General features: G+C 38.3%; 3 protein-coding genes across 7 annotated transcripts in view; 2 read left to right on the top strand and 1 right to left on the bottom strand.

The window, feature by feature from the left end:
• The window catches only part of kremen1 (kringle containing transmembrane protein 1), a 62,120-nt gene extending 59,934 nt beyond the window's left edge, over positions 1-2,186 (top strand). For all 3 annotated transcript variants that reach the window (XM_079608592.1, XM_079608591.1, XM_079608590.1), the window contains exon 10: positions 494-2,186. In XM_079608592.1, coding sequence (XP_079464718.1) covers positions 494-650 — 157 coding nt within the window. In that variant the 3' untranslated portion in view covers positions 651-2,186. The remainder of the gene's footprint in view (positions 1-493) is intronic.
• Positions 2,187-5,398: 3,212 nt separating this feature from the next.
• Positions 5,399-11,695, top strand: coq5 (coenzyme Q5, methyltransferase). The gene is made up of 7 exons (XM_079608167.1): positions 5,399-5,746; positions 6,104-6,253; positions 7,830-8,051; positions 8,140-8,246; positions 9,149-9,237; positions 9,858-9,969; positions 10,980-11,695. Exons 1-7 carry the CDS (start codon positions 5,551-5,553, stop codon positions 11,079-11,081), a joined length of 978 nt encoding a protein of 325 aa, XP_079464293.1. The 5' UTR covers positions 5,399-5,550; the 3' UTR covers positions 11,082-11,695.
• A 170-nt stretch (positions 11,696-11,865) lies between these two features.
• Positions 11,866-14,993, bottom strand: part of znrf3 (zinc and ring finger 3) — a 69,264-nt gene continuing 66,136 nt past the window's right edge. For 2 of the 3 annotated variants that reach the window (XM_079608165.1, XM_079608166.1), the window contains exon 8: positions 12,372-14,992. In XM_079608165.1, the coding sequence (XP_079464291.1) occupies positions 13,326-14,992 (1,667 nt within the window). In that variant the 3' untranslated portion in view covers positions 12,372-13,325. Of the gene's footprint in view, position 14,993 lies in introns of all 3 variants that reach the window. The other variant, XM_079608164.1, reaches the window with a different exon arrangement.

Raw genomic sequence — 14,993 nt, 5'->3', positions numbered from 1 at the left:
CTTCCAGACTCTCGTACATTTAATTTGTACAGAGAGTCTGGCCTCTCTCCATTGACAAGGGTTAACTTCCTTGAAGGCGGGTACTCTGTTGAAGTTTAAAACTATTGGATCTGCCAAGAGTCACTTTGGATAATGCCATAACCAATCGCTAACGTTTGGTCGTGACGTATCTATGACGACTCAAACTAGCGCACAACCTCAATGTCATTGTTCTCAGCCACTCCCTCTGTTCACTGATTGGACCAGCAAAAAATTGATCGGAGAAAACCAGACCTAGTACTGAAGGAAAATTAAAATTGAGCGGAAGTACGCAGGAGGGCGGAGCCAGGCTAGTGTATCACTGCACTGTTGTCAGATTTATAGAGTCTATTTTGCTCATAATGGATGTTCGCCTGCACAATTGGCATGCCATTAGTTTTTTACCTGGCATATTGCAGCGCATAAAAGTGTGATGTGAATCAACCGTCTTTTTGTGTTTGTCGCCCCCTCTCAGATCCCCATCCATCCCGTCAATCAGCGGGTCAGATTCGTGTGCGCAGAGCACTACGTCTGAACCCTGGATCATCTTCTACAGACCTTCCACCATCTCTCTGTTTAAGAAGAAACTCAAGAACCACCATGGAGACCTCAGCCCTCTCGTGGGAAACTAACCTCAACGCCTCTGACCTCAACGGCTGCTTTAGCCCCCTAATAGATCCACACACTGTACGCATTGCTGGTCTTCTGCTACTGGGCGTTGAAAAGGGATCTGACCGATCCCTACTTCACTTCAAATGACCAGCGCAGGGCCCAGTCTAAACGTGCCGATCGGTTGTTGGTAAGAAACAAATAAACTGTGCAAAATGAGCTGGCCAATGCGCTTACTCTCAATTTGCATCTCAACAAATCATGTGACAGGTGCACATATAAACCAAGCGATTTGATTAGCAAAGGAGTGCTGGGATGTTTCTTCTGCCACAGACCAAAACGAACAAATGACCAATGGCGAATAATGGATAAAGTGGCCCAGCTGTTTCTTTCTCTGCTTTCACAGAAGTGATCAACCGATAAGCGTCGTCTGCATTAAAGAAAGCGCGAGACTCCATGTGGAGCACACTGAAAGACAAAACCACTTACATAACCAAAAAAGAAAAGAAAAAAAGAAAAAAATCCACGGAGCCCCTCTGGACGAGAGATACGATTCTGCTTCATTCGCTCTTTAACCTCTAATGTAGGTCACCTGTTGTTGAGGAGCACAGAACTCCTTTCTTCAGATGTAAGAGAGCTGGCTGAACCGGCGGAGGATTGATGTCACAATCATGTCGAGAGCAATTCAGACTCAAAGTGAACAACAAAAAAGTCTCGAGAGAGAGAGACAGAGAGAGAGAGAGAGAGTGAGAGAGAGAATCGGCGAGATGGACTGCGGAGAACCAAAGCCTGAAATTGCTACAAGTTGGGCAATGTTCAAAACAAGCTGTAGTTGAGACATCCCTATGGACCTCGCTTTCGTCTCTCGTCGTTCGCGTTGGGTTTTGATCTTTCTGCATTGCCTTTAAGTGCCTTCAGGACTGGAAAAAACTCTTGTCTGTCTTTTAAGCTGTCATAATGTCTCGATGATGTAAAAGCATTGATCCTTTGGAGCATTGAATTGCAAATGAGAATAAGCACTAAGGGAGTGTTTTTCTTCTTCTTGGGGATTCTCAAGATAAATGTAGTCCTGTGGGTGTCGTTGGGGCATATTATTCTTGTCAGGTTTTCGACTTGAGCAAGAGAAGCATTGTGATGAACATTGTGTAATTCTATGTGGGAACAATCGAACGTCATCCCCTTTCATTTCACTCCCCAACAGAGGCTGTGGTAAAAATTCTTCCAAAACAATTTGCTCTTTCTCCCCCTTCACCACAAACTCGAGCTCTCGCATTCTGAAGCACTTTTCCAGCCAGCCAAAAACCATGCGGATCACTGCACTGCTAGCTGCGAGGATTGCAAACCGGTTAAAGGGTTGGTTCACTCAAAAGTGAACATTCAGTCAGCATTTACTCGCCCTCATGTCCAAACCTGTATAACGTTCTTAGAACAAAAAAGAAGATATTTTCAGCGGATGTTTCAATTGTTTTTGTCCAAGTCAGCGGGATCCTAAACAACATTGGGCCTCATTCATGAATTTTTTTTAATGCAAATTGTTCATAAAGCAAAAGTGTTAATTTAAAAAAAAAAGTTAGTTGGTATGAAAAAAAAAACGTACACCTGCTCCCAACCACACGTACATGGTGCGTTAAATGTGGAAATAAGTGTAATATATAAAACACAAATTATTGAAAGTGGTTGTGTAATCCGTTTTCTTTTTCTATTATTATAGATTACACCAATAGTATTTGCCTGCAAGCTTAACACTTTCATGTAATAATTCATTTGAATTAAAATGTGTATGTGTTTACCCTTTTTACAAATGATTGTTTAACTATCAAATTTGAGGTGGATAATGCGTTTGTTAATTCTGTCCATTTTACTTACAAATTACTCTAACATTTTTTTAAAATTTCATGAATGTTCCCAGTGTTCCCAAATGACTTTCAATGTATGGACAAAAAAGTATATGAAAACCGAAATTTCATTTTTGAGTAAACTATCCTGTTGTGTCATCATGACATTTAGCTTGCGGTTTACAGCACTTGCACAGCCATCAGTCACAGGTCAACCATTTTGTACTTAGTGCTGTGAGTAGTACTTAATGTAAGTTTTAGTGAGATTGTAAAGGCCCTTCATTCAGAAATCCCTTTGAGAACATTCAGTATATAATCTGACACATGGTCAGCATTGCATTTTTTTTGTGGATATGTCACTAATGCTGTACCAACAAAAACGAATGAACAAAATCACTACATTTTGCACTTTATTACCGAAGTACTTATCTTGTGTAATGTTTTAGGGGCAACCTTTTTAAAACTTATTATATCACAACTTGCATCTTTTGAAAACCAATACCTTGTATAAGTAAACAAATCTGTAATAAGACCTCAGTTAAGCAAGCCACCCACCCAATTCAAGTGCAAAGATCTCGCTTTACCTCAATATAAGTGTGTTTGTCTGCACTCTGTTAATTAATGCATACTTCATCATAACCTTAGCTCTGCAGTGCCTGAGGCTGCCCATGCATACTAAAGTGTCACCAGAGAGAGAGAGAGAGAGAGAGAGAGAGAGAGAGAGAGAGAGAGAGAGAGAGAGAGAGAGAGAGAGAGAGAGAGAGAGAGAGAGAGAGAGAGAGAGAGAGAGAGAGAGAGAGAGAGAGAGAGAGAGAGAGAGAGAGAGAGAGAGAGAGAGAGAGAGAGAGAGAGAGAGACAAACCCAAAGTGACAGGTTAAATCCAACAAGGTCATATTCATCTGTAAAGGCTGGTGAATAATGCAGAAACCAGGCGTCCATTTAGATCGCAAAGCCGAAAGCCGAACGCCGTAACACTTTTAGCAGTGGAAAAAAAGTGTCATATCCTTCTGTGGTTTATCACAATGTCACTGGGCCTTCCTTCTGAGAAAACCAAGATAGGAATCCCTACAATTTTGGTAAAGGGTGCTTCCAGGGATAATAAAAAAAAGATGTTGTTTTCATGGAATTGTACATAAAATAGTGAGAATTTTAATTTATACCATAAATTATTGTTATTTTGGATGTAAAATGGGATATAATCTATCTTTTGTATGTTACCTTTGTAGTTTTTATTTAATGTGTCCTGAGTGCAAAAATAAATATGCATGTTTCTTATGCCTGTCGTGTTTGCTTTTTATACATCACGAGTTGTCACTAATGCTCCTTTTTTATAACGTCATGCAATAATTTACATAGAGGTAAGAAGAGAGCGAGAGAGATGGGATTTACAATGCAAATTAGATCCTTTGGGAGACTCCAACATTTGCTTGTAAGATGACCAAAGTTTCATGCACAACCACAGCGTTTTATTAAACAGACATGACAAAGGGGAAATATGCAAACAGGCATGTAGTTGAAAACTAGACAGACCTACAAAACAACATCTGCTGAAGAGGGGAAACAAGTGAAGGAAGGAATAAATTCAGCTCTGATGTTTTCTGCGTTGCTTAAATGCTTATCAGATAAAATGACTACCAGACGTAGAGTGGATGCACAAACAAAGCCTGTATTACAGGCCCCATGTGTAAGCCATTTCCCCTGTGTGTGTGTGTGTGTGTGGCTGCCCACCTGCAGATGTTCATGGTATGTGAGGTGAACACATTCAGAGTATTACAATGCAACACAAACATGAATCATAAAATAAATACAATTTATCAATGAGTTTTTTTTACTGATCTGGATAAATGATGCACTCACAGCGAATGCATCTATTAAATTCAGGGTGATTTGTTTGATCGCCAATAAACGCAATCAGCCTTTACTCATTAAATACCACATTTGAAAACCACGCAGAAAGGTAAACAAGCAGGTCGACATGCATTTACATTTTGCTGCTGACTTCAGTCAGAAGCACTGCGTATTCAAGCATGACTGTTCAAATTCAAATTCAAACTTTTATTGTCATATGCACAGGAAACACAGTACAATGAAATTCTTATTCTGCGAATCCTCCCAGCAACATCGGACATCAATTAAACACCATATGAGACTATGAATCCTACAGTGCCCCCTACTGGTGTGGGTTACTTAACACACACTTTATTGTCATGTCTTTCCTTTATGAAAAGCAGTAGTGACAGTACAGATTAATTCAAACAACTAATGTTTAGATGACATGATATTTCGTAGAGTTTTAGTGGTGTTTTGAAAACCATTGAAATACACACATCTCTGTTACATTTTTTTTTATGTGGTAATGTGTTTTTAACCACTTGAATTGCCAAAGCATAAACATTTTTCCAGTTAGCTGTGATACAATAAAAAAAGAATAGTAATCAAATCAAGGGAAATAATAAAATAATATAAACAATAATAAAAAGTAAAATACTACCAATATTAAAATATAAAGTTATACAGAAATATCTATCACTAAATCTTTCTGCCTAATAAATCTGTCTATAAAACATTTTAGAAATGATTAGCCTAAATACATTTTTAATACGATTTACAAACTCGTTTGTTTGACAAGATTAGTTAGACAATGCGTTCGTCTACACAACAAATATATAAGCCTATATACATATTATATCACATAAAGTAAAAACATTTTTTTTTTTTTTTTTTTGATAATTGTGAACAAACCTATCCCCACAGAACAAGCTTTCACACACGCACATTAAAAACATTGACATCATTGGCATGTAGGCCTATAGGCTTTAAATTGCCAATAAAGATGTTTTAAAAGAAGGTAATAACAAAAGTTAATCAAGATATCATTAACTTGGGGTCCATTTTTTAATGCAAGTCAAGGCTGGCTGTCAAGCACCATAGGTTTGACTACGTATTAATATTTACTGAAAAGTTGATCTCTAGCACGTGGAGATCATTATCTACATGTTTGTAGTCCAACAAAGATCCGCCGGAACTACAACTCGTCGCGTTACGGGTTTATGACGCAGTGCTTGCGCAACTGAACTTGAGAGAAACATGGCGGCCTCCATCAGGGCACTTAGATTTTTCTCCGACTCTACGCGAAATATTTATCATGTTTCACGGTGTCGAATCAAACATGTATGCTGTCGTGCTGGGATCACAGGGTGTCGGGGATATAGCGATAGCACAGAGGGCAGAAGTACGCACTTTGGATTTCAAACAGTCCCAGAGGAGGAGAAAGCAGAGAAAGGTGAGTTACACACATCAGTTTATTAGGACTGTTTGACTAAGTTACTCAAAAGAGAATATATGACAATATTATACGATACATTCATGTGTCCTGCTAGCTAAATTTCACATTCCTAAACAAAATTATACTGGCTTTTGTTAGTTCTATACAAGTATATGGAAACTATGTAGCTTACTGGCAACACGTCTGTATCTGCCTTCATATTTGGTGTGTTTGTTTTTATGTACGTATGTCTATTAATATGATTAGTTGTCTATGCCTAATTAAAAGTTTTTAGATAGTGTGTGTGTGTGCTAGAACCTTTTCCACTAGGCATGGATGACATTTCCATTTCTCTCGTTGTTTTTCAACTGTCAGTGTATAAGGTGTTTGAAAGTGTGGCCGAGAAGTATGACGTGATGAATGACGCCATGAGTTTGGGAATCCACAGATTGTGGAAAGACACACTGCTGCACATTATGAACCCTCAGCCGGGGCTACGGCTACTGGACACGGCTGGTGGCACAGGTACATCAAAACTATCACTTATTCTTGATTTCATTTAGTTTCACTCATTTTACTTTTATTTATCCAGAGCTTTATACAATACAGCTAGTTTTAAAGCAGCTTCACAGTAATAAACAAGAAAATAACAGTATTAATGCTGCCAAGTTCCTAAATTATAAAACAAATACAATTTCAGCTGAAAAGCAGCTCTAAAAAGACAATATAGTGTCATTATTCAGCTCAATTTAGTTTGATAGCAGTGTGAATGTTGAATAAAACAGTTCTACAGAAGATAATAGTGTCATTAGTCAGTTAAATGTTGATTCGGTTTAGTGCAAAGTTTGTCAAATTATGAAACAAGCCAAATTCATTTATAATCAAAAGGCAATAGTGTTGTTATTCAGCTCAAGTCAGTTTAGTGTTGATTCAGTTCAGTGCAATAAGTGTTCAAGTTTTGTTCTCATCCAATACTGAATATAACTGAATATAAAGTGTCTTTTGAATATGAATTCTCTTTTAATGTGCTTCTTGAGCACAAGTGTTGGGTGAGTTACTTTGAAAGATGAATTCATTACTAGCTACTAATTACATCTTCAACAGTGTAATTAGATTACTGTTCTAATTACTCTCTAAAAAGTATTGCATTACTTATTACTAATTATTTTTTAGATCCCATATCAACCTCGACAAGTTGACCAATACAAGGATAGACATGAAACGAACTGCTCTATTAAAGGTAGGGTAGGTAGGATTTATATAAAAACTTTTTACCAAATTTGATTAAACTTTCTATTTATATCAATGCATAATTAAAATGTAAGTACTCTGATAAAAAGAGTATAAAAATCGAGTGACTCTAGACCGTTTAATCTTCATTAAACACAGCTCATTATTTCCATTCGGGACGAATCACAGGATTGGCTTGCGCGACTGTCACTCTCCGTCGCCATGACTACCGCCGCTATTACTGGCTCTGCCCTTGTGCGCGCAGTCGCGCTCCTGTTTTTAGGTGGGAGTGAATGGAATTAATGAGCTGTGTTTATTGAAGATTAAATACACTAGAGCCACTCGGTTTTTTATACTCTCTATTTCAGAGTACTTGCATTTTAATTATGCATTGGTATATAAAGACAGTTTAAACAAATTTGAATAAAAGTTTTTTTTAGACAATTCTGACCTACCCTACCTTTAATTCTTTCAAATAAATCATATAAAATTGCATAGATTATTCCTAAACTGACCAAAGTATTTAAAGCAAAAACATACATTTGGACCGTGGAAAATTTGAGAGAAAAACAGTGTAAAAAAAAAAGATTAAAATAAAATATGTGATTAAAAAATAATATAAATGTATGATTAGAAAAGAAATGTAATGTAACCCAGTAGAATCTAATTATTTTCCAAATTATATTTTACATTTTCACACATAATAATGATTTTTCACTGAATAAATTGGGTCCTTACACATGAAAATATATAGCTGCCTTTTAAATTTTAGGATTGGGATGATCATATTTTGGGTCTATGGCACCGAAAAGATTGAAAACCCCTGCTCTAGATGTTCGTACAAATTGAGAAATGTGCTATTCTGCTGTAGGTGACATCTCTTTCCGCTTCCTGGAGTACACACACTCAATGTATGATCGTCAGCAGCGGCTAAGAGTAAAATCCCGTCAGACACCATCATGGCAGGACATCACTGAACACTATGCGTCCGACGATGCAGGGCCTCCACAGTCACGGGCCGTGGTGTGTGACATCAATAAAGAAATGCTCAAAGTGGGAAAACAAAAGGCTGAGACGGCAGGAATCACTACAGGTATGATCATCTGTAACCAAAGACATGATTATGCATGTTTCGGAGTGAAATATAGCTGAAGGTTGATTCTATTGCCACATGCTTGCAGGTCTGTCGTGGGTCGCAGGCGATGCAGAAGAGCTTCCGTTCGATGACGATCAGTTTGACATATACACTATTGCCTTCGGCATCAGAAATGTCACCCACATAGAGCAAGTAAAGACTCTGCACTTCACATCAGATTGCTGAACAGTTTAAAAATAGAGTTTTAAAAAATAAAGTCCCATTGTACTGGATTTTGATTGTAGTTCCACCAGAGTTCCACTGGGGGCGATCGCTCATGAGTGCAAAATGAATGGGAGTCTATGGAGCTAGTCGGTTAAATTTGTCTCTTTCACCCGATTGCCGTTGAGAAATCTCAGATTTGATTGTAGGTTTTGGAAGTTCAATATGGGTTATAGGTCGAAAGTTGAGTGAACGAGTACTTGTAGTATCCTTTCGATTTCTTACAGGTTGAGTTGTTGTTGCCCATTACACGCTAGCATTCTGCTAATGAACGCTGATTGGTCAGTGAAGGACTGATTACGACCAGATACCGCTTGATGGCATTGTGACATCCGAAGCGGGACCAGAATGTCTTCTAGCAGAAACTCTTTAGCATGTATATTTACATGTGTCCGCTGTGTTGTCGATGCCTCGAGAGAAAAGAAAGTGCAGAGCACGAAAGCACCACAGTGACTGAAGGATTGCCGTAAAGCAGGATCTCTGGTCGTACGATGTGTATGACGTCATTGACATTTTAAAAGACTTTTTAAAGCAAATAAGTGATAAAAAAATCTAACACCCAGCAATGTGTAATTTCTTTGCATCTCCTTTCGAATACAACATTCAAATTACTAGACAAAAGATTATATCCTGAGAAAAGTGGATTTTGAGGGGTGTAGCTCTATAGACCTCCATTCATTCTGCACTCGTCCTGTGAGCGCCCTCATATGGAATCAGAGTGGATCTGCAACCAGTTCAGAAGCCGGAAGTTTACTGAGAGTGGCAGTTCTCCCCTTATTAGACATTCTCTGTTATTATTATGATTTTCTTTAAGATGATGTCTCTGTTTGCAGGCTCTACAAGAGGCTTTGCGTGTCCTTAAGCCAGGTGGACGCTTCATGTGTCTAGAATTCAGCAAAGTGACCAACCCTCTTCTCGCAAGGTCATTGAAACAGTCACTATAATAGTGATACTAAAATAACACTATCTTTTTTTTTGTGTGTGTGCTTTTGTACTTTTTTTTTGTTTATGTCTATATCGTTTTTATTTATTTTTATTTCAGTATAATTATTATTATTATTTTTTGTACAAGTTGAACTGAATGAAAATGAGAAATGTTGCCATGGAAACTAGCTGAAATAAAATTAGTTATAAAAAAGTTTTTTTTATATTTTCAGTTGACGTTGATTTTTATGGAGCACCTTAAGGGACATGGTTATGGAGGAAAAATAAGAAAATGCTTTCGAAAGCAAAGGTTTTGTTTTGTTAGTGAACAGGGGAACGCAAACCTCCATGTCATCTCATATTTGTTTTCCATCTCCGTGTCTTTTTAGGGCTCTTTTGCCAGTCATTAACAGTCTTTGAAGGCACTATTCTTTAAAAGCACACTTTAGAATAATATGTATTGTATATTGTGCTATACTAAACATTTATTTGAATCATTCTTTTTTTGTAATAACTTATTTACTTAAAAAAAAAATAATAATTCTGTTTTAGAGAGGGTATACACAGTGTATAGTATGTTAATTGCTCCATGATTAATTTTTTTTTTTTTTTTTGCAGGCTGTATGATACATATAGTTTTCAGATGATCCCTGTGTTGGGTGAAGTGATCGCTGGAGACTGGAAATCATATCAATATTTGGTGGAAAGCATCCGAAAGTTCCCAGACCAGGTGACAAAAAACTAAATCCACATTCTTTAGTGATACAACTATCTAATAGGCATAAGAGACATGGCACAGTAAGTGTTTAGAAGACTTTTCGTGCTAGTGCAATCATTTCTTTTTAGCTTATAAGGGTGTTTTTATCAACTAAGGGATCTTTTTTTTCTTCAAGATTTCATTATTTTTCTTTGTGAAAGGCAGTGGCACACTGAAATTTTGTCCATGCTAGGGATGTACCCGAAGCCAAATACTATGTTCGGAAATAAGGCTTTCTACGGAGCCGCTGAAGGGACATGGTGATGGGGGAAACAAATATGAGAAGGGAGAGAAAAAAAAATATTTAAATGTTTTCGCAATTATATTGTATATAATTTGCAGGCATCAGGAAACCGCTATCAATATGTGACCCTGGATCGCAAAACCAGTCACAAGTCACACTTTATATTTTTGACAATAGCCAACAATACATTGTATGGGTCAAAATGTCCTACCGTAAATATATAAAACATTTATTTTTGCGAGTGAATGCAGCACAATCGTGAACATAAATGGACAACTTTAAAGGCGATTTTCTCAATGTTTAGATTTTTTTGCACCCTGATTCCATATTTTCAAATAGTTGTATCTCGAACAAATATTGTCCTATCCTAACAAACCATACATCAATGGAACGTTTATTTATTCAGCTTTCAGATTATGTATAAATTTCAATGAAATAAAATTGACCCATGTGACTGGTTTAGTGGTCCAGGGTCACATATGTGGTGTATTGAAATCGCTTTTGAATGCACGTTCACTATTTACTATTCAGATTTAGCCTTCAGACACATCCTTAGTCCATGCCTTTGTTTTATTTTTACAGCTTTTAAAATGAAAAATATCTTGAAAACTCAAGTATTACAATATTGTAAATAACATTTGAACTATGATAATCTAAGCAAAAAGTGAAATGATGCATTTAAGTATTTGTGTGATAGAATATGTTGTGAGAAACCTTTATCATACTATGTCTTCCACAGGAAACATTCAAGGAAATGATTGAGGACGCTGGCTTTTTGTCTGTCCAGTATTTTAACCTGACAGGAGGAATCGTTGCCATTCATTCGGGATTCAAGCTCTGAGTGACTGTCTACCACATACACATGAGTAAAGCTTTCTCTCCAAATGAACTCTGACAAGAAAGAGTGCAGTTCTACAAACAATGGGATGACAGTAAAATCAGAACACTTGTGCAACAGGCACTGGCTCGTAGGAAACTCAGCTTGAAAAGTCCTTTGTTCATGTACTTATGCTGTTGGTATATTGAAACACATTTCACCCTTTGAAGTGAAAATGGAAGAGATTAAAATGTTATTTAAAGTGTGGTTGGTTTGAGTGATATGTTTGCCTGAGATATTGCAAATGTTAAAGCTGATGGAATGTGAGCACTTTTTTTATTTGTACAAGCTGGACAATGTGTTTGGTTTTCGGTCATTGGGAAGCACATGCCGACCTAATAAAACAAAAAAGACAAAATGTTTCATTTTATCCCATTGCACAATGATGAACACTCCCAATGAATTACCCATCATTCATATAATATTGTAGGAGTTCTACTCCTGGATTCAATCAAATCCACACACTTTTGTATTAGTGAAACTGCTCCATAACATGAACATCCCTGTGATGTGTTGTGCTTGGTGAAAATGAAACAGTCAATTGTGTTTTTACTTTAATAAAACCATATATTTTTTTTAAAGATCTTTGTACACTTTGTTACAAAACTGTACTAAAATTTTAAAATCAGTTTTTGGTCAGAGAATATTTAATCGTCTTGTGTGCAATTACCATGTATTTACAAAGTCTCTTATTAGTGATCTCAAGAAAAAAGAAAAGAACCTCACAGACACTCTGAACATAAGACATGGCTTAAAGATAAATATATTAGTCAATAAATATTCAGAGAACATATTTCCATTTATGAAATGTGCTGCTATACAGATACAAGAAATATACACAGATCAAACTCTAACCTTTAACATTTGTAAAATGATAATGGAGAAAATAATTATATCTTTAAAAAAATTAAAAAATATTAATTTTTGTACACATTTTCTTTTATACAATCTTAAGTGCTACAAACAATACGAAATATTAAATAGTGACTCAAGTACCCAGAAAAAATGCTATATTTGCAGTACATATTTCTATGCAAGGCAAGAGTAGATTCTCATGTTACGGCACTGTTTTAGTCTATGTATAAATAAAGTTATTTTAAAATGACCGCCTGTGTAAGCTGTATGGGTACATTTCATAGAAACAGTATAAAATACTCTGTAAAAACAGAAAGGCATGATGATATGATGGTGTATGTGTAAAGCATGAGTGCAATGTGTAGTTATTAAAGGTAATTATGCGGTTTTTGATACATATAAATATATATATACCACTGCATTCCAATCTCTTTAAACCATTATACTTTGGCGTCTTTCTGACAAACTGCTAGCTTAAAAAAAAAAAAAAAAAAAAAAAAGAGCAACTTAGGGGTCAAACACTAGACATCCTACACCTCTAACCCTAGAGTAGTCAGGTTCTAATTCAACCAGTGGTGTTTTGACTGTACCCTGGAGACAAACTAAACTTTGGTGTGATATACATGTAGCTCAGTAGTCTCCATTGACATAAAAAAACGTTTTTTTTTTTAATGATCTATTTCTGTACTAAAAAGACAAAGGCCCTGAGAGCGGAAGAGAAAGAGGGAGATGTACATATTCAAGTCCGATTTACACCTAGCTAAGTTGTCGGTGAGAAATGACCCCAGCACCTGATGTGCACTCCCTCCACATGAAGTTTGGTTTTTATTTCTCTAAATGAAATCATTTAGTTTACTGAGATGTTACGTACATGCTGTGTGACTTCTTACTGCTAGCATGCAATTCTGAATGTAAAAAGAGCATTCGAATTATCTTAGCGCTAATAACATGGAACTTAGCCATCATCTAAATTGTCATAAAAACGTAAAAGTTAGTCATATACATTTAGACATTATCCCTGGTCCTAGTCCAATCAAGAAAGCATTCATATAATGATGCTCTGTATAACTCGCATGAGGAAGTATGTGAAATTCAAATATAGCTGTAATTTAGCTTTGTACTATATGCCTTCTATAACTTCTATAACCATTGTGTTGATGTGACAGATTCTGAAGGCCACAGGAATGAACAAGATCAACACTGAAAAAAAAAAAAAAAAGTACAATTGTAAAATCTTAATTTGAAAAGCAAACCATTTCTGATAAGTACACTCCAGAGTTTTTGACAACACAACTATTTAAAAGTTTAACATTTATTGATTTTCAAGAGCCTGTGCTGTTTTAGGGTCTCCTATCAGAGCCCTGATCTATCATAAGATGCTTTGCCGCCCCCTTGTGTTTCAGACACGCCAGTACACTGTGAGGGAAACAGTGCTGTCGCCTCTTCATCCTGAGGCTGTTGATAAACTTGACCTCTACATTGTCCTGAGGTGAAAAACAAGTCACAATTCTCCTCAGAAGTCCTCTCTTCCCTCTCTAGGTTAAGTCTAGGAGGGAGCAAACATGTTTGTGGTTCTGGACCCAAGCCTAATTCACAGTCTGTATCCTCAGGAATTATGGGTATTCGCTGTGCTAGCTCACAGCAACCCTGACCCATGCATCCGTCACTGTCTGTCTGGGCATACTGTACGTTAACTGAACAATCTTCAGCGTAATTACTAGCACTTCCTCGGTGTACAGTCATCTCTGTGTAAAAGCAGCACGGCAGTCCGTCATAGCTAACATGATCTGGAGACGGTAGCTGCTCGGTGCTAACGCTATAAAAGTTCTGTGGGGAAGCGACCGCTTGAGACTCCGCGGCCCATCTGCAGCGTCCTCGGTCTTCTCCTTCCTTACCTTTACGTTCTAAGTTTAATTTAGGTACCTCAAAACAGCAGTTGCAAGCTACCCCTTGCTCTCCACAAGGCTTCACAGAGCAGTGGCTCCTTTCTGCCACAGAGCCCTCTAGGGGCCCGGCTGAGGTAGTGCTAGTAAGTTCCCTGGTTTCCACTGAAGAGTGGTTACTACAATTGGGCTCCAGGCTGCAGTTAGACAACTGGTCCCCAGAACTGTAACACGCTCCAACTGGAGGTTGTAAGCAGTCCATCATCCCTGATACTGGGGCCGAAGCGTCATCAGCTGGAGGGGCGGCAGAAAACAGCGTCCCAGCCTCCCCAGCCGATCCCCGACACGGACTCTTACTTCGGTACACGTAGGGATCATAATCACTGCTTAGCGAACTCCGGAACGTCGAGCAGCTTCCATACACGCCCTGGTTGCTGACTTCTGTACAATCCAACATGGAGTCACTTGAGGAGCAGTGGCACTGACCCGAACTGCTGCTGCTGTCACTTCCAGGACAGTCCGCAAGGTAACCGCTACACACGGAGCGGTGCCCGTGGTAACAACTAAGTCCTGAGGTGCTTCCGGTGTCACCCAGACGAGAAGAGGAAGCCGGTGCCATGTGCACCACAGTAGGATACAAAAGTCCTGGCTGGAAGGGTCGACTGTGACCTTTGTGTAGTCCATTGCCAGGCTGACCTTCAGGTTGTGGAAAGGTCAAGCCCTGAAAATAGTAGTGCTGGTACATGGTCTCGTACTGGGAAAAGCAGGCAGCACGAGAAAAGTTGCGTCCATGGAATTTGGGCCGTTTGAATGTATGGGTTTGTGGGTAAGGAGGGCCACGATGCTCCATGCCGCAATGGTGCGGGTTTAGTGTGTGGTCCAAATGGAGGGCAGGGTAGCCCCGTATAAAGGAAGATTGCGAAGGATAGAGGCCCTGCTCAGGGTGCTGGTCCACTGTTAAAACAGTGATGGGGTTGCCATGGGGGTCCATGCTGGTCCGTGTAGGGTAGGCCGTCACTTGCCCAGCTCTGTGCACCCTTCCTGGATAATGCACAGGGAGGACAACTCTCTGCTGGCGGCTGTGGACTGGGTTTCCTGGATCCAGGCAAACGGCACCTGGGTTTCCCTTTTTTTGTTC

Source organism: Phoxinus phoxinus (assembly GCF_949152265.1).
Source record: "Phoxinus phoxinus genome assembly, chromosome: 3".
In the NCBI taxonomy this organism is placed as follows: domain Eukaryota; kingdom Metazoa; phylum Chordata; class Actinopteri; order Cypriniformes; family Leuciscidae; genus Phoxinus; species Phoxinus phoxinus.
Note: the sequence above shows the minus strand (reverse complement) of the source record. Positions and strands in the feature narration are given on the sequence as shown.

Coding starts and splice junctions, on each gene's coding strand:
- coq5 (XM_079608167.1), top strand. CDS start 5,551: ATGGCGGCCTCCATCAGGGCACTTAGATTTTTCTCCGACTCTACGCGA. Junction 8,052..8,139: donor GACGGCAGGAATCACTACAG/GTATGATCATCT, acceptor ACATGCTTGCAG/GTCTGTCGTGGGTCGCAGGC. Junction 9,970..10,979: donor TCCGAAAGTTCCCAGACCAG/GTGACAAAAAAC, acceptor TGTCTTCCACAG/GAAACATTCAAGGAAATGAT.